This window comes from Trypanosoma grayi, assembly GCF_000691245.1.
Source record: "Trypanosoma grayi strain ANR4 Tgr_93_V1, whole genome shotgun sequence".
Taxonomy (NCBI): Eukaryota; Euglenozoa; class Kinetoplastea; order Trypanosomatida; family Trypanosomatidae; genus Trypanosoma; species Trypanosoma grayi.
The window spans coordinates 1-22,715 of record NW_008825712.1 but is presented as its reverse complement, the minus strand read 5'-3'; the positions used below and the strand labels follow the sequence as shown (position 1 = coordinate 22,715).

At 51.8% G+C, this 22,715-nt stretch overlaps 11 protein-coding genes across 11 annotated transcripts; all 11 read right to left on the bottom strand.

Moving 5' to 3' along the window:
• Window positions 1–271: 271 nt before the first annotated feature.
• On the bottom strand, window positions 272–2,041 carry DQ04_00931100 (hypothetical protein; the record flags this gene model as incomplete). Its single annotated transcript, XM_009309939.1, has 1 exon — window positions 272–2,041. The coding sequence occupies one exon, from the start codon at window positions 2,039–2,041 to the stop codon at window positions 272–274; it is 1,770 nt and encodes a 589-aa protein (XP_009308214.1).
• Window positions 2,042–2,272: 231 nt separating this feature from the next.
• DQ04_00931090 (hypothetical protein) lies at window positions 2,273–4,174 on the bottom strand (the record flags this gene model as incomplete). The annotated part of the gene is made up of 1 exon (XM_009309938.1): window positions 2,273–4,174. One exon carries the CDS (start codon window positions 4,172–4,174, stop codon window positions 2,273–2,275), a length of 1,902 nt encoding a protein of 633 aa, XP_009308213.1.
• Window positions 4,175–4,422: 248 nt separating this feature from the next.
• DQ04_00931080 (hypothetical protein) lies at window positions 4,423–7,515 on the bottom strand (the record flags this gene model as incomplete). Its single annotated transcript, XM_009309937.1, has 1 exon — window positions 4,423–7,515. One exon carries the CDS (start codon window positions 7,513–7,515, stop codon window positions 4,423–4,425), a length of 3,093 nt encoding a protein of 1,030 aa, XP_009308212.1.
• A 485-nt stretch (window positions 7,516–8,000) lies between these two features.
• Window positions 8,001–9,362, bottom strand: DQ04_00931070 (hypothetical protein; the record flags this gene model as incomplete). The annotated part of the gene is made up of 1 exon (XM_009309936.1): window positions 8,001–9,362. The coding sequence occupies one exon, from the start codon at window positions 9,360–9,362 to the stop codon at window positions 8,001–8,003; it is 1,362 nt and encodes a 453-aa protein (XP_009308211.1).
• A 668-nt stretch (window positions 9,363–10,030) lies between these two features.
• On the bottom strand, window positions 10,031–11,974 carry DQ04_00931060 (putative cardiolipin synthetase; the record flags this gene model as incomplete). Its single annotated transcript, XM_009309935.1, has 1 exon — window positions 10,031–11,974. The coding sequence occupies one exon, from the start codon at window positions 11,972–11,974 to the stop codon at window positions 10,031–10,033; it is 1,944 nt and encodes a 647-aa protein (XP_009308210.1).
• A 389-nt stretch (window positions 11,975–12,363) lies between these two features.
• On the bottom strand, window positions 12,364–13,272 carry DQ04_00931050 (hypothetical protein; the record flags this gene model as incomplete). Its single annotated transcript, XM_009309934.1, has 1 exon — window positions 12,364–13,272. The coding sequence occupies one exon, from the start codon at window positions 13,270–13,272 to the stop codon at window positions 12,364–12,366; it is 909 nt and encodes a 302-aa protein (XP_009308209.1).
• A 438-nt stretch (window positions 13,273–13,710) lies between these two features.
• On the bottom strand, window positions 13,711–13,947 carry DQ04_00931040 (ubiquitin; the record flags this gene model as incomplete). The annotated part of the gene is made up of 1 exon (XM_009309933.1): window positions 13,711–13,947. The coding sequence occupies one exon, from the start codon at window positions 13,945–13,947 to the stop codon at window positions 13,711–13,713; it is 237 nt and encodes a 78-aa protein (XP_009308208.1).
• Window positions 13,948–14,767: 820 nt separating this feature from the next.
• On the bottom strand, window positions 14,768–15,241 carry DQ04_00931030 (DoxX; the record flags this gene model as incomplete). The annotated part of the gene is made up of 1 exon (XM_009309932.1): window positions 14,768–15,241. The coding sequence occupies one exon, from the start codon at window positions 15,239–15,241 to the stop codon at window positions 14,768–14,770; it is 474 nt and encodes a 157-aa protein (XP_009308207.1).
• Window positions 15,242–15,548: 307 nt separating this feature from the next.
• On the bottom strand, window positions 15,549–16,274 carry DQ04_00931020 (NAD-dependent deacetylase; the record flags this gene model as incomplete). The annotated part of the gene is made up of 1 exon (XM_009309931.1): window positions 15,549–16,274. One exon carries the CDS (start codon window positions 16,272–16,274, stop codon window positions 15,549–15,551), a length of 726 nt encoding a protein of 241 aa, XP_009308206.1.
• Window positions 16,275–16,516: 242 nt separating this feature from the next.
• DQ04_00931010 (multidrug resistance-associated protein) lies at window positions 16,517–20,941 on the bottom strand (the record flags this gene model as incomplete). Its single annotated transcript, XM_009309930.1, has 1 exon — window positions 16,517–20,941. The coding sequence occupies one exon, from the start codon at window positions 20,939–20,941 to the stop codon at window positions 16,517–16,519; it is 4,425 nt and encodes a 1,474-aa protein (XP_009308205.1).
• Window positions 20,942–21,592: 651 nt separating this feature from the next.
• On the bottom strand, window positions 21,593–21,844 carry DQ04_00931000 (hypothetical protein; the record flags this gene model as incomplete). Its single annotated transcript, XM_009309929.1, has 1 exon — window positions 21,593–21,844. The coding sequence occupies one exon, from the start codon at window positions 21,842–21,844 to the stop codon at window positions 21,593–21,595; it is 252 nt and encodes an 83-aa protein (XP_009308204.1).
• Window positions 21,845–22,715: the final 871 nt, after the last annotated feature.

The window sequence follows — 22,715 nt, the reverse complement described above, 5'->3', positions numbered from 1 at the left end:
CATCGGCAGGTATCTTCCTTTCTCCTCCCCCATTTTTATAGCCTGCAAGGCCATTCCCTGTACTCATACAGATGCGAAATGCAAAGGACAAATGGAAAACCCGAACAAATCGTGCCGTTGCATTGCCAGACATATCGGCTTCATTTCATTTTGCATAAATTTTTGTGTCATCATTGTTTTTTTCTGTTTTTTTTTCTCTGCTTGTTTCTCCCTCATTTCTTTCCATCCCTCTCATCATTATTCTTCTTGGCGCCTGCGTTTTGCTGTGCCGTCACTCTTTCCATCGGCTGGATGGTTTCCGTGCCCGCGACGACTCGAGGCGCCGGTTGAACATAAATTGCACCTCTCGCAGCGCCCGCAAGTGCACCAGCTTACCGCGCCGCATCAGCGTGCTCAGCACGTCGAGCAGCTCGCTAGCCGCCGGGTGCAGTGACGCACACACCGGTGATGAGAGGAACAACTGAAATGCCGATGGGTTTCTGCCATTCCCGTTAGTGTCCTCTAGCGCGGCAAAAAGGCATGATATCTCTGTTGGTGTGAAGCAGTCCATGTTGACCAGCGCGAGAAGGCTGAAGTAGACAGTTTCGTACTCGCTACCAGACGATGTGGTAGCCGCCTCCATCGCCAGCCGATGAAACTCATCAGACCGTGAGACATGCCCTTGCTGCTCCTGATTCTGGCACATTTCCTCAGTTTCCTCATCTTCCACAGAGTTCGCGGAGTTGAACAGACAGCTCAACACAGTAGGGTGGCATACATGTAGATGCTCATCGAGCGCAGTGGGGTCTGCGAGTAAAAAAGTATGAATGTCACGGTCTCTCTGCGCCATGTGTCGCAAACAACATGTAACCACTTCATCCAATGTGATACTCCACAGCATCGCTGTTTTGTTGTTGTATGACATCAGCTCCTTTACTGCCACAGCACCTCTTGGACAGTTGCGAAGTGCCGGCAGACACTCGTCCACGCTTGTTGCGACACAGGCGTACCGCAACTCTTCCATGGACTGCAGCGGTGATCCAGCGAGAAACGCCACAGCCAACACCGGAAAGTATGCGCAGAACAAGCACTGCACCTTGAGTCTTGACAATATCTCTTCATTGGCCACCTCCATCGCACGTTGCGCTGATGCAAGGTGAACAGAAGAGATCAATATTAGAACCAGCACTACATTGAGAAAATGTTCTGTGACCTCCGATTTGAAGAGACGCTCACGCAGCCTGGTGAGGAATTGAACACATGCGGAGTAACTGGATCCGGCAGACACATCGAGAAATTGAAGGAACTGGAGTCGCGTAAAAAGAAAGAATATGTCCAGGGCATATGTGATGGCGGCATTCACATCCGTTCCAGAAGCAGCACTGCTGCGTTTGGCATGGGTCGCCAATCGTTTGCGCAAAGCACAAGGAACCAATGGTCGGACACTCCGAAGATATACCTCTCGGAGTTTCTCGCGTCTACAAGACTCCTCCGCTGCCTCATTGCTTGAACCAGGCCCATCTTTCTCTGGTGTTGGCGCTGGTGTTGTTGAGCCTGCCTTCCCTCCGCCATGGTCACTGGTATGGGAGGTGCCAATCTCAATCTCTTGCACGACATCGTGTGCCATGAGAAAGTACGAGGGTGAATAAGAGAGCCAGAATGGTTTGAACCGGCCGCACATCGAGGAGAATGAGATGCTCAGCTCATTGGCGTCGTGTGCGGCGAAAAAACAGCGGCGCAGAAGACGCTCAAATTCCAGGTGCTTCCACGGACTAGACTCTGGGTGCTCGTAGAATGCTGCACGACACTCCATTAGGGAACGACTGACAGGTATGAAAAAACGCGCTTCCACACTTTCATCGGAGTACAAGAAAGGCCCCTTGTCAGATGTGGCATCAGCGGTGCCATCGACGTGGCGCTGGGGCAAAGACGCAGGAGACGCGGCAGCACCACCTTGCAGCGAGGACGAGCGACTTCCCCCTCTTTCGTTCAACGATGCCAGTGTGAAGACCCCACAAGGGGGGCGAAACTCCCCGGCGTTGGGGTTAAGAGCCTTTTTCATACAGATTCTTCGCACAGTGTAGACGGAGCGAGAGGAGGAGGAGGAGGAGGAGGAAAGGGAGGGGGGATGAAGGATGTGCAACAGCAATACCAACAGAAGCCTTTCTTTTGTTGCGTACATCCGATGCGTGCACGTACCCTCCTCCAAATATTCTGCTTGTTTTGCAAAGAAAGGCATATCCGAAAAACAAAAAGGAAATAATCGATAGAGGAAAGAAACTGTCATTCTCGTTCATGTGCCGAGATTGGCTTTGAGTCTACGAAGAAGCGCCGCAGCATTCTCCTTGACGATCAGGGATTTTCGGGTCCGCGTCAGCTGAACGAGCAGCCGTGTTGGCATTTGCTTCTTGCTCGCCGCAATGGCTTCTTGCTGCGCGTTGAGCGCCTCTGCTTGGGCCTCCAGGTTTTGTCGCAGCGCCAAAGATGTATCGGCAAGCAAGCTGTACTCCAGTTCGAGGAGTATCTTCCGTTTCTCCAGTTCGTCAATGTCCGTGGTAAAGGCGTGTAGGTCGCCGGCTAAGTCAACCTCCTTCTGATCCTCCTCTTCAATCTCTGAGTTCAACTTCTGCAGCAACCCATTTAGTGCTGTGTTCTGCGCACGTGTCTCTTCAAATGTGCGGGTCTTGCGACACCTGGTGCCGCCTTTCCTCCTCAACGGGCGTGTGGTCTCGGCGGCGCGCTCCCGTTTTTCCCGCAGCATCTCAGCCAGTTGCTCATCCAGAAGCTCCACCTCCTGCAAGAGCGACTCTCGCTCAATCCGCATAACATGTACCATTTCCACCCTCGCGGCTTCTCGCGCTGCCTCTTCCATTTCCACTCGGGACTTCTCCGTGCGCAGCTCCTCCAACTCGCGCCTGCTCTCCTCGAAACGACTGCTGTACTCCTGTTCCAGCGCAGTGAGTCTTTCCTCCTCGGTGCGCCGCTCCTCTTCACGTGCCTTGGCAAGCGCATTCCATTTTTGCTCCTCCTCACTCACAGTTGTCATGAGCTTGTTGCCCTCGCGCAGTGCATCCCGGTATTGAGCCCGCACCAACTCCAGTTCTTGCAGCACGGCGTGGTGCCGCTCATCCGCTTGCCGCTCCACCTCCGTCATATCGGTGCGCCGCTGCTGCTCGCGTGAGAGCCATACGCGCTTTTGCTCCACCTCTTCTCTTAGTGCGGTGAGGGCACTTTCCAGCGGGGTTGGGAGTGACATCATTTCAACATCACTCCTATTTGTTGTTCCGCCAGACCCAAAGCCTTGCATTTGCGCACCCGATCCAACTCTGCCAGCGAGAGGTGGGACATGCGTCATGATTGGCACCGCCGTATTGACGACAGATGCCAGCTGTTTCGATATTATTACTTCCGCCAGGTGAATGTACTGATCAGCGGTAAGACGCGACGAAAGCGAATATAACCGTAAAGACTCTCCCGTGTTGCCACCACTTCTATAGGAGTATTCCAAAGCGGTGGTAAGCAGTTCCTTTACTGAGGCCAAAGAGCGACACACCTCCTTGGCCACTGAGTCGCCACAGTGGTGGCGCAGCAATGCTGTTAGAGCTCCACGCAGACGCCGCGCCTCCGCTACGACAGGTATACGCACCACTCTCACAGCCAATATACGCCTTCCCTGTGGTCGTTCACGTTGTTGTTGTTGCTCCTGCCGCTGCTGTTCGTGGCTCATAAGGAGCAACCACGCCGGATCTTCCTCTGTTGTATATACACGGAAAACAGACCCAAGAGCGGGGTGTAGTGTAGAGTCACTGCAGAATGGCAGCAAGGTGGTGCGCCATAATGGGTTCTGGGCATCCGGCGTTTTGCAAGCATCGCTATTGCGTGACTCAGAGGAGTTGCTCTCTCCAGAGTCCACCTTGGTCTTGGGATTGTTTGTTACGCGCCCACACAAAACGCCTCTGTAACCCACAATGATGAAGCACATCCCCAGGCTGAAGTCAACATCAGGAAATGGCACAGACGGAGTGGATTCTCGAAGTGGTGTGTATTCCAACGCCAGAGACGCCGCGTACACGCGAGGAAGATGAGGTGCACGAGGCCGGGTGGCCAAAAATGGAAACAACAACGCCGCATCTCGCGGGATGTACCGCAGGGGCAAGTACGGCACCCCAACGCTACTATCTAACGGCTCGCTCATCACAAGCACTACACATCAGATACAGAATGATACCCGCATACACAGACATTACAGAGAGTTGGGGAGAGGGAGGATGAGGGCAAGAAAGACTGCAGAATCACTCATACCCTGCCCACCCTACATGACAGACGATTTTGCATTAGAGCGAAACACACGGGACGGGCTCGCCCCAATATCAACAACTAATGTCACGCGGACAACTCCACATTACGCACAAAAACGCACATGGACACATCCAATACAGAACATTACTGTTTTTCCTCTTGAAGGCGCTCCACGAGGAACAACATACTGTTGTAGTGACTCCCTTCAACCTTCTCGACATAAAAGTACTGCGGGTACCCAAGCAGGGCGTTGTATACGTTACCAAAGTGCTCCTTCAACGCCTTCTTGGCGGCAAAGGGCAACATACGCTGCAGATGACCAACCATAACTCCCTCGTCAGGAACCACTTCACGCACACACTCAATAGCATCCTCCACTGTGAGGGATTCCTCACCCATTGAAGCGGACTCTGGAATGGCCAACTGACTCTTTTGCAGCATCATGCGGTTATTCTCTGTCCAAACGGTAAGGTGCTTGCTGGTCTTGAAATTGTTTTTGTGGCGGGTAGAAAGTGCCGCCCTCAATATCGGTGGTAAACGTCCCATCAGTTGTGGGAGCGAAACTGGGTGATCTGGCATGAAGAAAGAAACCTCCTCGCATAGCACATCGTGGTCAAGAAGAGGATTCAATGGATCGAGGAGGAGCAGCTGCTGGCGATTGGTTGGAATCTGGCTCGCTCCTAGGATGCCTTCAAACTTATTTCGCTCCGCATCACCTATCAAAGCTGCTCTGGAATTCTCATCATCGTCAATTGTCGGCGGAAGTAGCACGCGGTCTTCGCTGTAAAATGTAACTTGCGTTGGGACAAATGGCGGAATCTGTCCTTGTGGATCGTGCGCAATGACGTACAAAAAGTCCGCACTAAGTTCAAATATCTCACCGTGGAGTCGCATAAAGTGCACGAGCCCCTTGTACGGCCGCAGAAGTCGCTTCTGCGCCTTGCTAAGGGAGGCGTAAATGCGTTGTATGGGAACCCACCGCCACGGACCAGAGTTGGCTGCGCTGGGAAAGCGAGCGACTCTTTCCAGTCTTATAACCTGTGGCGTACACGTTCGTGAACTCTCCCGCAGCGATGGAGGAGGATTGAGAAAGGATGCTATCTGTCGTAGCAGCTCTGGTTCCGGCGAGTTTGTTGTGTTGTAGTCGCTCAGACTCCGCGGTGCAATGTGCTTCGGGAGACGCCGGACGTAAATAATGTCGTAGCGGGAAGGAATATACGGTCCGCTCCAATCGTCATCAGTGGACGCCTGCTCGGTAACTCGCGGGTCTGTTTCCCCTGAACCACTACCAAGGCGTCCCCTCTCACCACTATTATTGTTATTATTATCGCCCTCATCGCTATTGAAGGCGAAGCTATCTTCCTCCTCTTCATTTTCTTCCTTTACCTCCGTGAGATCTGCTTCTTCCTGTTCCTCGTCCTCCTTGGTGTTGAATTCAGTGTTCGCATCTTTATTCGCTTCCAGGGTACTTGTTTCTACAAGAACTGCAGAATTTGAGGTGTCGTTGATAAAATCGTCGAGGCCAAGCATATCGTCTCGAAGAGCTGCCGCTATGTTTGCCTCTCGCCGCTTCAAATTGCTCTCAGGCTCTGCCGTCGCATTTAGTGCGACCACTTTCGTCTCTCTTTCAACTGGAGAGGAATTACCGCCATCAACATTGCCAGGTATCTCACTTGACACATTCAAAGTAGGTGGTGGTGAATCGTCTCCGTTTCCTCCATCCATACAAGGACGCTGTTTGCGCTTCGTGTCCCTCAACGCCTCCAAGTATGTGTGCTCGCTGAACACATTCGAGTCCTCACCGTGGCACATCAGTTGAAATATGCGCGTGTAGCGTGTCAGTAGCGTCAATACCCGCTGCTGTGGCACACTATTCAGAACATCTAAGTCCTCCTGTGAAAAACCATCGATCCACTCCACCAATGGGAATGGACGGCAGCGCTTCTCCTCGAGTTCCTCTTTCGAAAGCGTCGGCTCGGTCGCCACACGCGGCAGGTGACGTACGAGTGTTTCAAATATCTTCATGTCGATGTGCGGCTCCGCACGCCGACCCTGCGCACCCGCATCGTTCAATGACGAGGACGACAATGTATGTGATGATGATGACGACGACGCCAACTGACGGGGGAGAACACCACCGACAGTTGCACGGTACTCCTGATTCCAACGGCGCAGGAGACGGTCTGCCCGCCCGCAGCCAGGGTACTCGCGAATGAAGGGGAAGTCTAGGTTCAGCTTTACCGCTGCCTTTTGAAACTTGCCGAGTTTAAGTTTAAATATCATGGGATATTTTTTGAGAAAGACATCAACGACACGCTCCTTCGGGATACATCTCTCAAAACACTGCGCGACGCCAGGGGACATGGCGTTTAGGACGTGGCGCGTTTCCACAAAGAAAGTTGGGGTGATGGGAATAAATGCCGCTGCTACATCAGACGGCGTGAAGAAACCCTTTGAGCTGTACATGGCCTCAACATCGGCTAGTTCCGGCGTCAGCTGCCGCGGCTTCTCACCGTATGGGAAGAGTGTGGCAGGCTCCCTGTCCCAATAGAAAGGCAGACCAAGCGGCAGAATGAGTCGCGTCAGTTTCCACTTCTCTATCTCCTCGGGTGTGAGTAATGGCTTGGAAACGTCCACTGGCGTAGAGATCAATGCACCACGAACCAGTACACACCTTGTAGATGCGGTAATTGCACCTTTCGGGGAGCGAGCATCACTCGATGCGGTACCGGAAGCTGCAACATCACCGTTTCCGCGCCTGCAAGTGTTGTCAAGAGACCATGCCGCCTTTGAGAGGCTTACTCTGCTGCCGTTGTCGTCGAGGAGGAACCAATCCGGCCTGCTCTTCAGCGCCTTGTTGAGCGATCCGTAGGAGGAGTTCTGCAGCCGATAACGCAGCGACGGACCTAGTGCGCGGAAGAGTGCATGAATGGAGTGCGCATTATTTTCCACACTCTGCTGCCCCTCCTGGCTTGGTGGAGGGAGTGAAGACAAGACACGTCGAATACCCTCAACGACCATTCCATCTGTCCACGCTCTGTCATCACTCTTTGACGGTGTGAAGAACTCTTCTCCACTCGTTACACAGCGCTGCTGGGTTGCAACACGCCACGGTGTGCAACAATGGTGAAGGGCCACCACATCAGGTGCACCGGCGGCAGGAACACCGTGTGGTCTTCGAAGAAGTGTCGCAGCACGACCGTACGAGAAGGCGCGAAGCAGCCCTTGCTGTCGCATTCTATGTAAATTAAACTCCACCCCCTCCGCCCACAAAGGGGAGCCTTGAGTTCTGTGAGTGAGAGAGATTAAAAAAAAAAAAAGGAAGTAGGGGAGAAATTGTCATTCACATGCCAAAGAAACCAAATATCTCCTTCCTTTTCCCCACCACATCTAGCCACAACAACAACAACAACAACAAAAAGAAGGGAATACGAAATCACGCCATATTGTATACTGGCGCGATTAAAATGCCCCAAGTCCCTACTCAATCTAACTTGTAATTGCATTTACATATGCAATAGAATCTCTGAGTGTGCCTACACTCTGTCAGTGACACTGTGACATTGCATTGTAAAGAGGACATTAGTTAAAACATAGCCACACCAACAAACAAGGGAAAAAAAAAAGGACAATCGCAATCTAAAAGCATAAATTCTCGGTAAATCAGTCCCAATGATCGTCTCTTTAGGGAGAGAGACGCACAAGGAATCATGAAAGGCAAACTAGACCGAAGGTTGTGAAGACTCTTCCCGCATGATGGGCCGCCAGTCACGAAGCGTGAGGGGATCAAACTGATTGCGAAGAGATAGCGGATTCGCCTCAGTTATTATTGCGTCCTTGCAACTGTGCTCCATCTGGCTTGTTGCCTCCTTGCGAGAATTGAATGATGATAGGAGAACACCCCCATCATATGTGTGAAGCAGACGAATGAGAATGTACTCAAACAGCTGAGGGCACTGGTGAATCAATTTGCATGAGGCAGCTGCATTGCGTTCATGACTTGTTGGCTCCATCACGTGCCAACACAAATCTCCGCTGCTCTCGCTGGGGTCTGACAGCGGAAAGCATTCGTTTTCAGGTTCCTGCAGAATACCGTGTGGATGAGAGGGAACAATGCGCATACGTCTCGGATCAAATAGCCCACGTGGTGGCGGGCAGAAAAAGCTCAGAAACGAAAATAACAGGTAGCCTGGCTCTACTGCTTCCCGTCGATACGGATAGTGCAAGTAATTGGGCATTGGGTAAGTGTGGGAGCAGTACTTGGCAAACGCAACAACCATCAACGTTACCACGTACGGAGTAAGCTGTGAGGGGTGCACATCGAACTGCTTCAGGGACAACTTCATAAAAGCGATCACGATTCGAACCAGCCCATTGCCTTTGAGGAAACTATGAAGCACCTCGGAACCCTCAACGGCATCCTCTTCATTGACTGTTAGATTCACATCGATGCCACCTGCCGAAGAGGAGTGAAGGCAGAGATTACATGCATCTTTCTTGTGACAAGTGGCGTCTGACATCTGCAGCGACAGCCGATCGATCAGAACACTCCGGAGACGGTCTATCAAGTCACCTTCGGTTAACAGCGGCAACGCCAGAGCGGAGCCGGAAGGGTACCGCAGAAGAACATCCACGTCCGTGCCAATCAAGCGAATTCGTACGAGTCCTTCCACTGGCGGCACTTCGTCAGGCTTCTCGTTGCACCTCCGCAGGAAGTAACGCATTTCTGGGCTCACCCGTTGCACAATTGTGAGGTCCAGGGCCGAGTCACTGAGGTCTGTAGCGACGACGAAACTTCCACAGGGGAACACGTCGAGGGTGGTACGCACACCTGTTAGTTGCGCATATTCAACAGGAATCGTTGCAATTTCGGTGATGACGCTCTTAATTTGTGCAAAGAGTTCCTTCACGACACGACGGCGATCTGGTGAAGCCTTTACTCGAGCGAACAGCTCCAAGAGGTCGCGCGTGAGTCGTGTCATTGCTGCAAGGAGCAGCATTTGCACCTTATCCACCACTTCACCCCAGCCACTCGCACGCAAAAAATGTGAAATGCAGCTCCCCTCCACGCAGTTGCCTGCCATCTTTCTGAATTGTTACGTGAAAGAACAAATACCTTTTTGGTTGTGGTACGTGCCTCGGGCTCTTCAGACAAGGGACCAGACCCCAGAGCCAAATATTCACCTTTTTTTTTAGTGTGCTTGGGGTAGCAAAGGGCATGCACCACCCCCAGCAAGAACAAAATCAGAAATAAGCCAAACAGGAGGAGAGCAAAGAACAAGAATAATTTAGGTCAAGAGGCATAGTGTATTTACGGAGGAGCAACACACGAGAAACAAAACAACGCCAAAGGAAATTTCGGACTGAAACACCCTGGGGCGGTACTGTTTACTGAAAGGAACTGTGAGAGACCCTTCGCTTCCAGCTCTCATCACCACTTCCAAGTTGTATTTGTGTCTTTTTTTTTGTGTGTGTGTGTATGTGCGAGGAAATATTTGCTTTTTTTTTGTTTTCGTTAAGTCTTTTGGGGAGTAAAGGCATACCATTTACACCGTGCATGGGGATGCACAATGATGGCTGACAATTGAGGCATACTCACCACTGCATTATCCAGAGAGCAATAAAGGCTAAACATCCCAGAAACAATAACATATGAAGTTAAGTTATCACATAATATTTGACTTAACAGCATCTCCATCTTTTTTTTCTACTTGCTTTCCTTGCTGATATATGTGTATCTTCCTCGACACGACTAGCGAAGACCGCCAATCTCAGAGGAAAGATCCGCGTCCCGGAACGTGCGGAACGTAAGCTTCTCAGCAATCTGCAACCCACCGTAGAAGAACCACGAGGCAAACCGAAGCCACCACGACCGGCGCTTGTACTCATCGTAATTCAACTCAATGCTCACCTGCAGGTCGGCGAGGAAGTGCTCCTCCATCTCCCGCGCCAGGTCGTACCCAAGGTGACAGACGCAAACCTCCATATTCTTGTTGCTCATCATGTCCCAATTGTAACTACCCACCGAGGACCAAATGCTATCAACCACCACTGTCTTGGCGTGCATAACTTGATCACCCTTGTACTCGTAGACACGAACGCCAGCCGCCAGCAGTCGCTCTGTGATATAATTCGACGCATACCACATGAACCAAGGATCTGTCGTGTGGCAACTCCCAGCAAGAATGCGCACATCAACCCCGCGGCGAGCTGCACGCAGAATGGCCAGCATCAGTTTCCGGTGAGGCATGTAGTACGGCGTCGTTACCCACAGACGTCGGTGTGCCTTTTGTGAGACCTGCCAAAAGGCATACGGGATTGACCAGTCCCGCGTGTGAGGATTACAGCTCAGCACCTGAGTGACGGTGGGTCGCGTCTCGCCGTACGCCACTGCCCCAGGCACAGGATCTGTATCGTTCAATGGCATCGCCAGGATCCACTTCCCGCATACACGTTGTTCAAACATTCCCTGGGCTTGAGAGAGCGCATGCGCATCACACTTTTCTGTCTTTTGTTTTGCTGTGCTTGATCGCATGCGACAGCGAACAGCGCTTTTTCCATTGTCAGAAGATATCTTAGTGCATGTATTTTCAATATCTCCTGTCTCACGCTTTGGCTCCTCTGTGGTCTCGTCTTGACACCATTGCATAAGGCGTTCCAGCTGTTCGCGCTGCCGCCTCCATCGCATACGCTCCATAATGCGAGCGGTGCCTTTGCCCGCCTTCACAAACTGCCGCGTCATATACACCTTACCGTTTTGCTGCATAGAGTTCTTCATGGGCAAAAGGATCTCATCGGTCACATTCTTGCCTTCCTTGTATCGAAGATTCATTGTAACTGCGGCAATCTGCCGCCAACGGGCCCAGCTCCACTTCCAAGGCTTCGGTGCCTTCGTGTCATCGTACACCTCACGAAGGTGCGCCACGGCAGGACCCGTTACTGAACAGTGCGTGTCGCGAAACCTGCCTGTCCCACCCTGACTCTTGCCGCAGTACTCATTGCCAATGTTCAATCCGCCACAAAAACCAATTGTGTCATCTACGAGGAGTATTTTACGGTGATTGCGGATAGCCGGGCTGCGTTCCCACTTCATGCCGCCCAGCATATACTGCCAAAAATGATCGAAAAAGGGCCGATGCTCAATAACAGTGGCACCGGACTGCTTGAGATTCCCCACGAGGCGTCGCCGTCCAGTGATGTTCCCACCGCAATCGTACAAGAGTTCGGTGCGACACCCGCGTCGATGTGCAGCTTCCATCTTCGCTACTGTAACCCGCCCAACGTGATCATCCTTGCAGATATACGTTTGCCACAGTACACTCTTCTTGGACTCATCAATAGCTTTCCACATTACCCGAAATGACTCGGCGCCATCGCGGTAGGGAATCACCGTGTTGCCCGCTGAGACACGGCCTAAAACTCCAAGGTGACGCTGAATGCGGTCCCACCGCTCATCAAACGGCAAACCTCTATAATACGACCTGCGACTCACACCAAAAGTGGAGTACATACCATTAAGGTAGCCACCGGCCGTGGACGAATTTTTATTGGTGTTGTCGTTGCTGCCATTGTCGCTATTGTTGCCGCTGTTCGTGTCACTATTGCTGCGTCTCGCCTCGTGTTGTGGAGAGGAGAGTGCAGTCCGGACATTTATACGCTGTAGTGTTACACGGAACCTAGCGCCATGAATCCTCATTCCCGTCGTTTTTTTCTTGGGTATGATCGACTCGTGCGCAGCCCCTATGGAGAACACACAGAAATAAGTGCCACAAGCTCACAGTTTTTTTTTGTTTGTTGTTTCCTCCCTTTATTTTTTGATGATTTCCAAATCTGCCACTTGTGTGTGTGTGAGAGAGAGATGGGGTCGAGATTTAGAGCCCGCGCCCACACCTCCAGTGACCCTTCCTTCGCTACGTACAAGACGAGACCACAACATGCAAGTGAAACAAAAGAAAAACAATTTTGGGGAGAAACAAGCAAATTGTCTACAATCATCCGCCGTTGCGTCCAGCAGCATTGATGCAAGTCAGTCGACAGCCCCACCACGACACATCGCACTCGCTTTCTCTCCTTTGCTCCACACCGCTACTCATCGCGGTACTGTTTCGCTCTGTAGACACGCTTCAATAAGGCCCCATCATCCGTCTCCAAAAAGAGCTGCTTTCGCCGCTCTACCTCTTCGTCTCGCTGCCGCTCAAGAATCATCCGCTCTTCCTCCGTCTGCTGTGGGAACTTCAACGGCCACCAATCGGGGAAGTTAACCCAGTCAAACACCTCAGGTGTCATGTTGTGCAGGATAGTCTTTGCGTCCAGCCGTGCATCTTCGGCACCCAGCGAAAGAACAACAGCCTGCCGTCTGAGATAGTCCTTTTCCTCCAGCGGCCTGTTGTCATAGAGGTAAGCCCGGTACATGCGCTGCAGCTCTGGTGATACTTTGTGAACTGGCACCTGTTGCACCTGCTGCTGCTGCAGAAATATCTTTAGACGCCGCTTGTGGTAGTACGTCATGCCGTAGCAGCCTAGTGTGTACATCACCCCAACGAGCGAGCCAGCGAACATGCCCTGTCCAAGGGTCCCCATCTGTGACGCCATTGTCAGCAGGACTGCCCCTGACGCTCCTGCAAGCATAGGATAGTACAACCGGTCGTGATAATTATTGCGCACCACCAACAGATGGTGGAACGCTGTTGTCAGTAAACCCATCGCCGCAAATGTGGAGCTGTAACGCCACAACACTTTGTAGCGGCCAATATGGCGTCCCTCCGTGCGTGCCTGCCGAAAACCTATCACACAGCCCAACACCGCGCTGTAGCACGTCACAGGGAAGACGCTTTGCAGCAGTCCGCGGCGCCAGCGCCACTCCAAGTAGCTACTCACCTCTGTTTCGTAGCGGTGCGGCGGCATCTCCCCTTTGATGGCGTCATAAATCGTCTCCTCCGCGCTGGTGACTTGAAAGCGGTCGTCATTGCCAGTGCGGAAGGGCCACAACGACATGCTCCGTTTCGCGTTCCTAGTCGTGTGCTGCAATAACACAAGCGGACGGGCCTCGCTGCTTCACCACGGGGGGAGGGGGTGCGGATGCCTTTCCTCGCGCACGAGATATAAACACCACCTTGCACACATGGACACACACACATACAGACGCAGACATATATATATATATATATATAAATATATATATAATGAGAGAGAGAAAAAGAAAAAGAAACGATACAGGTGAGAAAAATCCATCTCTCCTCCTCGAGGATCAAATCTGCTTAGAGAACAACGACATCTCCGACAAGAAAGGACCCAACAAGAGAATCTGTGCGTCAGTCACCGTGGATGTGAATCACATAAAACGGAACCATGTTCCACGTAGTTGTTGTTCTTTCCCCAATTTTGCCCTCCTTCAGTATTCGCATTCCTTCCGCTTGTAACGTCTCGTCACACTCAGCACCCGGCACGCAACGCCACCACCATGTGCAGCGTCGCACCGGCCGCAATGGGGTAGTCTCTGATCCGTTTCTCGTCCTCGAGCTGCTTGCCCTGATAAACAAGGCGAATCATCTTGCCGGGGATGCCCTCCGACTCTTCCAACTTCTCCTTCAGCTCTGCAATGGTGTTTTCCTCATTCAACGAGGCGACCTCGATCACCTTGTTGCTTACTGTCTTTACCTTGATGAGCATACGGTGATGTGCCCCCTCCCCTTAGCTTTCTAAACTTTCTGTTTGCTGTTGTGTAGGCACTTTAAGGACCGTCACCTACGCTTTGTCTCTTGTGCGCTGCCCGTGTGCTTCTAAGAAGACCAAATATAACAGAATCAATCAATCAATACACCAAAAATAAAAAGCACGAATGATATGAGGGCGCGCGTTTAAATCACGACCAGAGGAATCACAGAGGAATAGCCGTGATGCGGTTAGCATAATTATTTATGAGGAGAGGTCCCAGATGCGTACACACGAGACAACCGATTCCCCTGCTGGTCATTAACGCACAAAACACGACCCACCAGGCTCCATCGCTGTTTTCTTTTCGTTCTTCCCCCCACCCCCTGTTTGTTGTCCTTTATTCTCTGCTGGGCACCCTGACTTTTGCACCACCTTCCATTACCACAGCAAAGTTGTCTTTCCTCCCCCTAAAAGTACGATGCAGCTTCGTTGTGTGTGTGTGTGTGTGTGCGTGATTTAATATATCTTTTCTTTTGTTCTTTTCTGGTTGCTGTTGTTGTTGCCGTTCTTCTTGGTTGCATTTCCTCCTCACACACCACCACAACTACGCATGCATGAATCAGTCCGGCGTCGGTCCCCTTTTTGCAGGGTGTATAGCAACAGTGAACAGATAACCCGATTTACCATCGCCTTTGCAATCAGACAAAAAAAAGACTTGAACCATTGCGCATAAAAATTCCTCTCTCTCCCTCTCCCTCTCCCTCTCTTTCTCTCTCTCTCTCTCTCGATATATATATATATATATATATCCAATGGGAAGATTATGCGACTACTTTTACCGGTTCTTCTTCGCGGCCTGCACTTCTTGGCACGCCTGCGTGTAGCGGTGCGTGCGATGGCCGCTACCCGCGACGAACAGCAGCGCACCAATGACGGAGATGTTCTTCATGCAGTGGAAGAGGTCGTTGTCGCTGATGCGCAGCGGGTTCTCCAGGTTTACGTGAAACGTGACGGTCACAACCGCGGTGGCGAGCGCCAACATGAAGGCGAAGAAACATCGGCCGACGCCCAGAAGAATGAAGAGAGAAAAGCCGAGGAAGACAGCGCCTGTCGCCTGAACCACTGCGGTGTAGTCGGCGGCACGCAGAGTGTAATCAACTCCCATCATCTGCAGCATTTTGGAGAAGTTGCTTTTTGCCAGCAGCGCGGCACTGACGGAGGGGTTCGAGATGTTCTGCAGGCCGCTGGCGATGTAAACAATAAGGATAAGCACAAGGCCGATGTAGCGAATACCTCCACGCAGTGTCATCTCGTATGGTCGATTAACGATCTATTTGAGTAGCTTTGTTGTTGTTTGTTGCTGCTGTTGCTATTTTCTTTCTTGTTCGTACAGAATTTCCAAGCAGTTGTATTACTCCACGCCCCCAATTAGCAAATTACAGTGAAAATGAATCCGAAGAATGAACAGAAACAAGAGAGAAAGAAAAAAAAAAAAAACAATTCAATTCAAGAAACCACCACATTAAAAGACGCCCATAGCAAACAAAGGCACTTCGCACAGCAAAGTCTCATCTTCCACGTCTCCACTTGGAGAAGCAACACAAGAAGCAATAGGGCTACACACTCGTCTGCAGAACCTTTTCCACCCACTTCGGCACAATCACGGAGGCTTCGCCATACACCGACTCGTCAAAGTCGCTTCGGTTTTCGCCTGGCTCCAAATTGAGCTCGAGTGTCTTCGCCCCATTCGCCTTGGCCTGCATCGCGAGGCCGGCAGCAGGGTAAACGTTGCCAGATGTCCCAATCGCAACAAACAAATCAGCGTTTTCCATCACCGCAGCAATCTCGTCCATGTAAAGTGGCATCTCGCCGAACCACACAATGTGTGGTCGCAGCGTTTCGAGAGCAGAACAGCATGTGCATCTGTCCTCCCCGTGCACGACATCCTTCGTCCAGTCAAACACTTTCCCAGTGACAGTGCATCGCACTTTCAGCAGCTCTCCGTGCATGTGCAGCACCGCCGCCGATCCCGCCCGCTCGTGAAGGTTGTCGATGTTCTGCGTGATCACCACAACACGTCCCTTGCGATAATCCCGCTGCAGCTTGGCGAGCGCAAGGTGCGCGGGATTAGGCGCCACACCGGGCGCAAGAAGGGCCCGGCGGCGCGCGTTGTAGAAGCGCTGCACAAGCTGCGGGTCACGTACAAAGGCACTGGGGCACGCCACATCTTCAACGCGGTGATTCTCCCAGAGACCATCTTTGCTACGAAACGTGGGAATGCCAGACTCCGCGGAGATGCCTGCGCCCGTCAAAATGGCCAGCAGACGGCACTGCGACATCATCTCTCTCCCTCACCACAAATCGTGCCCTTTCCCTTTTTGCTGCTCAACGAAAATCAAAGCAGCAAGTCCCGTCATAACACACACACACACACATATAAATAAATATATAAATATATATATGTATATATAAAGAAAAAAACAGAGAATCACCCTTTTCAACAATGCCCACTCGCACACACGCACGCACGCAAACTGAGTAGATAGACAAATTACTCCCCACCCCCACCCCCCTCTTCTTCTTTTTACCTTGTCATTTTGTTTTTGACGCATTGGGCGGAGAGGGGTCTTTCTGTGGTTGAAAAGAACGGCCATGCGCCATCACAACGGAGATGTGCAGGCGTGCCACTCTTTACAACACGCCCCTTGTCAATGACAATTATGCGATCAAAAAAATCAATGTGGGTGAGCTTGTGCGTGATGCAAAGGACTGTTGTTCCCTTCAGGTGGGCGTCCAGCGCCAGCCAGAGTGAGGATTCTGCCTCTTGGTTCGATTGTGATGTGGGCTCGTCCAAGAGCAGCACACGCGACCGCTGCAGAAGCACACGCGCAACTGCTATTTGGTGCCGTTGACCACCACTCACATTGCCCCTTTCAAATATACTTAGATCAAGACTAAAATCAGTTAGCCCGACGCAGGCAAGACTTGCACGGATATCGTCATCTGTATGGAGCCCAAAGGGGTCCACATTCCTGCGGAGGGTGCCGTGGAAGATGAAAGGCTGTTGAGGGAGAACACCCAGGCGAGTACGAAGCACCTCCAGCGGTAACTGATTAATGTCAATTTCGTCAATTGTAATGCGGCCCTCCTCGATGCAAACCAGACGCAGAAGCGCAGCAAAAATGGAGGACTTGCCAGCACCCGTTCGTCCCACAATGGCAACCTTCTCTCCAGCCTCCACGTGGAAAGTGATTTTATGCAGCACTTGGCCTTCATCCGCGTCATATCGCATGGACACATTTGTAAATTCAATTGTGCCGAGAAAAGGCCAGTAGAAACCAGGGGAACAAGGTGTATACTCCTCCCCAGCATCCTCAGTTGCTAGTTCAAAGTACTGCCGCACCCGCTCCACGCTGATGAGCTCCTTCTCCGTGGAGGTGAAGGCTCCAAGAACACCGTTCAAGTACGATGTCAGTGGCTGAACGTAAGCGAGGGCAAGTCCCAACATCGGCGCGTGGGTAGAGCCATGGTTGTAAACAGCAACACCACCGACGAGAACGAGCAGCAGTACGCCTACCAGCTCCAGACGGAGAGCAAACCACGCATTCAGTAGAAGTGAGTTGTACTGCACGCGAAGGTACATGTCGAGACTCCTCTGCACACGACGCAGGTGGGCTCGCACTGTGTCTGAGCCAAAAGACCGCATCACCACACCGCCATCCAACTCGTCACGCAGGGCGTCAAGCAACGGCGCCCGTACCGTCTCTTCCAGCCGCCGCAACTCACGCGAAACGCGACGGTACGGGCGCTGAATGTGATAATAAAGCACTGCAAGTGGGATGAGTGCCAGTGCAACCGCTGCTGTAGAGTTAAGAATAATAATAACCACAGAGCCAATAAGAAGAAAGGTCTGCGCCAAGAGAATGTTGGCGATGAACGGCAGGGATTCATCAATCGTGTAGATGTCACTTGAGAGCCGGTTGATGATCCGGCCTGGAGACGTATTAGAGAAGAATGTAAAGGTGGCAGACAACACATGACATAGAAGCTTGTCGTGCAGTTTCTGCGCAGCCCGCAGGCCCCCAACTGCGAAGCTAAATCCACGGGCGAGCGCCAGTACACTATTAAGTACTGCCAGTGAACCTAGTACGCGCAAGAATGTAGCCACGTCGCCGTTACCATTTTTTGACCACACAACAACGTACTGATCGCTGACGTTGCGCGCGGCTTGCATGGCGACGACGGAAACTACAATAAGTGTGGTCAATCCCCAGCCGATGAGACTGAGGTAACATGTCAGAGTACCCCATGCAAGTGTCCCACGCTCGGAGGACTCGAGGGTCGTAGAAGATGACGACATCATTCCTTCCATACTCGCAAGTGGCTCCACAGTCTCAGTCGTTCCGTTGTTGTGTAGCAGTAAACTTTCCTCTCTTCCTTTTTCGTCGCGCGGCCGTGCAAATGATAGAGATGGCAACGAGGTTGCAATAGTCGTCCAGTCAATTAAAATGAGGTTCCCGTTTGTACATGTGTACACAATGTCCGCATTCTCTATTAGCTCCTTGCTGTGTGTCGCGGCGATAACGCAGCAGCCGCGCCTTGCCGCCGCCACGAGTGCCTCCCGTATCACGTGGTGCGCTACCGTGGCATCGAGGCAACCGAGGATATCGTCGACGAGGCACACATCTTTGTTGGCATAGAGTGCGCGCGCCAACGCCACGCGCACCTTTTGGCCACCACTCAACCGCCCGCCGCGGTCCCCGACAGAACAGAAATCACCGTCTGGACCAAAGTGGCAGCGAATATCCTCCGCAAGGGCAACAGCATTCATCACGGCTTCGTACCGCTCGGGGTCGTACGTGTGGCCAAAGAGGATGTTTTCACGCAGCGTTCCTGCCATCAGGAAGGGCTGCTGCTCCACGTAGGCCATAGAATCCCGTGCAATGGATACGACGGCAGTGGCATCAGCAGCAGCACTAGAAACAGCAGCCGAATTCCGTGCTATCACCAGTTCACCGGCTAGACCATTGAGGAAAGTGCTCTTTCCTGACCCAGCGTACCCCACAATGACGATGAGTTGACCGCGAGATGCCTGGAATTTCGGAATACGTAACTCGAACTTTGTCTGCAGCTCCATATTGTTGGTAGGCATGTCTATAGTTACGCAACCCTGCTCAATATCAACGAGGGTAGAATTGCCATTTTTTTGTGGAGAGTGAATGCTATTTCCCCCGATACTGCTAGACTTCGGCTGCTTTAACAAGTATGAGTAGCCTATTGTGGACTCCTCTTGTAAGAGAGGTTGAACTTCGCCCAGTGTGCCCATTTCCACCCCCAACTCCTCTTCGGTAGTGCCAATCGTCGTGTTGTCATCCCTCTTCATGAAATAATCTGAGTGGTTCAGACTGCTATCGCCCAACGGCATCGAAAGAAACGGCTGTAGACGTCGCCACGAGACGTAGACTTCCACAAAACCGTTTATCACCCATGGATACGCGTTCAGGGGGGAAATCAGCATGCCGAACAACGCCAAGGCTGTGATGGCCTTGCCTGGCGTCAGCTGCCCACCCATCCACATGAATGTGATAAATGTGAGTAGTGACACTAGGGTTGGCGTAACAGCCCAGAAAAAGACGCAGAATGCGTCGAGGTATTTGAGCCATCGAAGATACTTCATGTAGCGTCCTCGGGGCTCCTCCACCCATTGTTTCGCCATACGTGACCATCCACACATCTTCACGTACACAATATTATTCACAATTTCCGTGATGGTCAGCACGCGTTCATCGTTTTCCCGCATAAGGCCTGTTTGCACATTCTTGATGCGTTTAGCGAGCAACGCATTCAATGGAATGAGGACAAGGGTGACAGCCACCCCAGCGAGAAACGCGAAAGAGACCTGCATGTACAAAAGGTAGAGGGCGAATGCCAACTGAAGCGGTAAAGCCCAGAGATCATTCAGCGTCTGCACGGCATCAGCAACACGCTGCACATCCACGGAAAGGTGATTGATGATGTCTCCTTGGGTCTTGTCACCAAATTGATAACGTCGACGGCAGAGTCCACATCGGAAGAGCTCCATAGTTAATACACCTCGGTTGTAAAGAGCCATCTTCTGCAGTTTCATGTTGTAGTGTATGCGCAGAAACGTCCCCGCTAATGTACAGGCGACGATTAGAAAAATTAAAACGACAGAACTGCGAAAATCCCCACGATGCTTCTTGTCACCCAGGTTTGCCTGCATGAGATTGTCAACCAGCAGCCGTAGGAGGTACGCCGGCAGAAGACCCCCAACGTCATACAGAAGGCGCACCAGCGCCAGTATAGCATACATCACACCCCACCGTCGCGCGAGTGCGGCAACGACAGTACGCCCCCTGTCGAGCTGCACCTCCGAACACGACACACCAACACTCAGTTCACGGCTCAGCGGCAACGTATGCAGTGGAAACGCCTGGTCGTCGTCACTGTTTGGGTCAACCGCATCTTCGCAGTGAAAAATATCAGTGATGCCCTTGACCATAAGCCAGTCCCACCTCACAAGTGTAACAAAGGCAAGCGTGTGGGGCACCGCCAGGCAGGCGGTAAACATGATTTCAATAAGACGAAGGTCGTCTGAGAGACACTGCAACGCCACACACACCCACTCCGTCAAGGCGAGCGACAGCAGCGCAAAGGCGACAACCGCGTCAGGCACATAGGCGTACCACATGCAACGCATCACCAACAGAAGCCAAGAGATGGCACCTAGGTGTGCTGCCCAAGCGAAGGAGACACGCAGCACGCTTTGGCTGTCGCAGAAAATCTCATACGTTACGTTGAGAATAACTACACAAACGGCAAATCCACAGTAGTAGTAAAAAAATCTCGACACAGTGCGTAAAAGGCAATCCTTAAACCACACCACAGACACCAAAAGTAGTGCGACGGCTAGCCAAAGCAATACCATGTGCACCACGCCCATGACGTACACCGCAGATGGATCCACATGCCCGCCCTTGTGCGCCATTTCGTGTTGTTGTTTGGTTGTCGTTCGCCGCCCTCTGGAATCGAACTGCACCTCAGCCACTGTGTAGAGTTATGCACATCTGAGCCCAGGAGCCACAATCCGCCGCAGCCAGCACCACCAAGACCAAGATAAATATTCAAAACAAGGAAAGAGGCGAGCACAGAGCAATCTCAAAAAGAAAAGAAATGCTCAGAGGGACAACACGCATATTTTGTTCGTCTCCACACCCGCTCCAGTAAGTCTACGATGAATGCGAAAATACCTCACGGCAAACAGAAACAAACATTCTGGAAACCCTGCAAGGTGGCACAACACGTGGAGGATAAATACAAAAAAAAAATAACTGAACGCACAACAACAACAACACTATTCAGGTATCAAGGATCGTGTAACGACTCATATATCATATGTCATTTTCCCACTTAAGTGCGTCATTGCCCCCACCTCAGCGCGGCCCAGCTGCTTCGAGAGGCTGTGCATCTCTTCCGCTGAGACGAACTCTTGTGTACCGAATGGCCCGCCACAATCCTCCGTGCGCGGCCTCGACGCAATACCACCCCAACAGCAGCAGTTGTTCCGTCACGCGAGCCCAAGACAGCAGCCCCATCACACAGAGCCGCTTTTGTCTTCTACCGCCGACACACTGAATCCTCACCCCCGCCGGTTGATCTCCACTGTCCCCGCAACGCTATCCAAAGTGAAGCTGAGGCCGTCCACGTTGAGTTCCAACATCTCATGGTCGCGCACCACCGGCGCCGGTGGTGCGCGAAGAACACCGCTACCAAGGGCGCTACAGACATCCACATCATTGCGGTGCGCGACGAGGCATGCTCTTACGTTGCGTTCCAGCTCGAGGAACGACAGCAAGGCAGTGCAGCTGCTGCTTCCACTGTGCCTCCACATGGCCACAGAAGGCAATGACTGTTGCGCTCCATCAGCAGAGATCCTGCTTGACGTTTCGTCTCCCTTTTCGCACAGAGGTCCACTGTCTGCATCCGAGGAGCGACACCAAACCGAAAAGAAAGCTAAACTAACCCCCCCCCCCCCCCCCCCNCTCCCCCAAACAAACAAAAAAAACCAAGGAGAAACAGCTGAAGGATTAGTACCACTTTCATAGCGCTAAAAAGACATGAGAGACAGAAAGTGGAGCCACACCGCCTTACCCATCTGTTGTGTCCTTTTCTTACTGTTGTTGTTGTTGTTGTTGTTACTCGTGTGGCTTCACATGCCTCCTCCTCTCGCCCTCACGGGGGATGCCATGCTCAAACAGTACCACACACGCGCACACGCACAAAGTACGCGTTCTCCCACACCGTCTCCATTTTCCTCTTCCTTTCTCTCATGTCCGCTTCATACTCACTCCCATGCCCCAGCCTGAACAACAACCAAACACACAAAGAAAAAAAAAAGATGAAGCACGCAGAAGAAAAACCACCGCAGGTATCGGCGGGGCGACGGTTGCTGGTGCGGGAGAACACAAAACACAAATGAGAATGGATGAGCATATAGGAAAATCCACGCGGAAATATAATCAAACGAAGAAAAAGTCCCTGAAACATCGTCTTCACTCGTGTCGCGAACAGAAAAGAGACACAAAAGAAGAAAAACAAAGAAAAGGAATAGGGAGAGAGAGAAGCAAGAAGAGAGTACAGCATAAATGCCGGAATATACCTCGCCTGAATCCTTCACCGTCTCATTTCTCTCTCTTTACTCATGTAGTTTTTTTTTTCGTACTCCTTTCTTTTTTAACTTTTGTTTTATTTCTCCCCCCCCC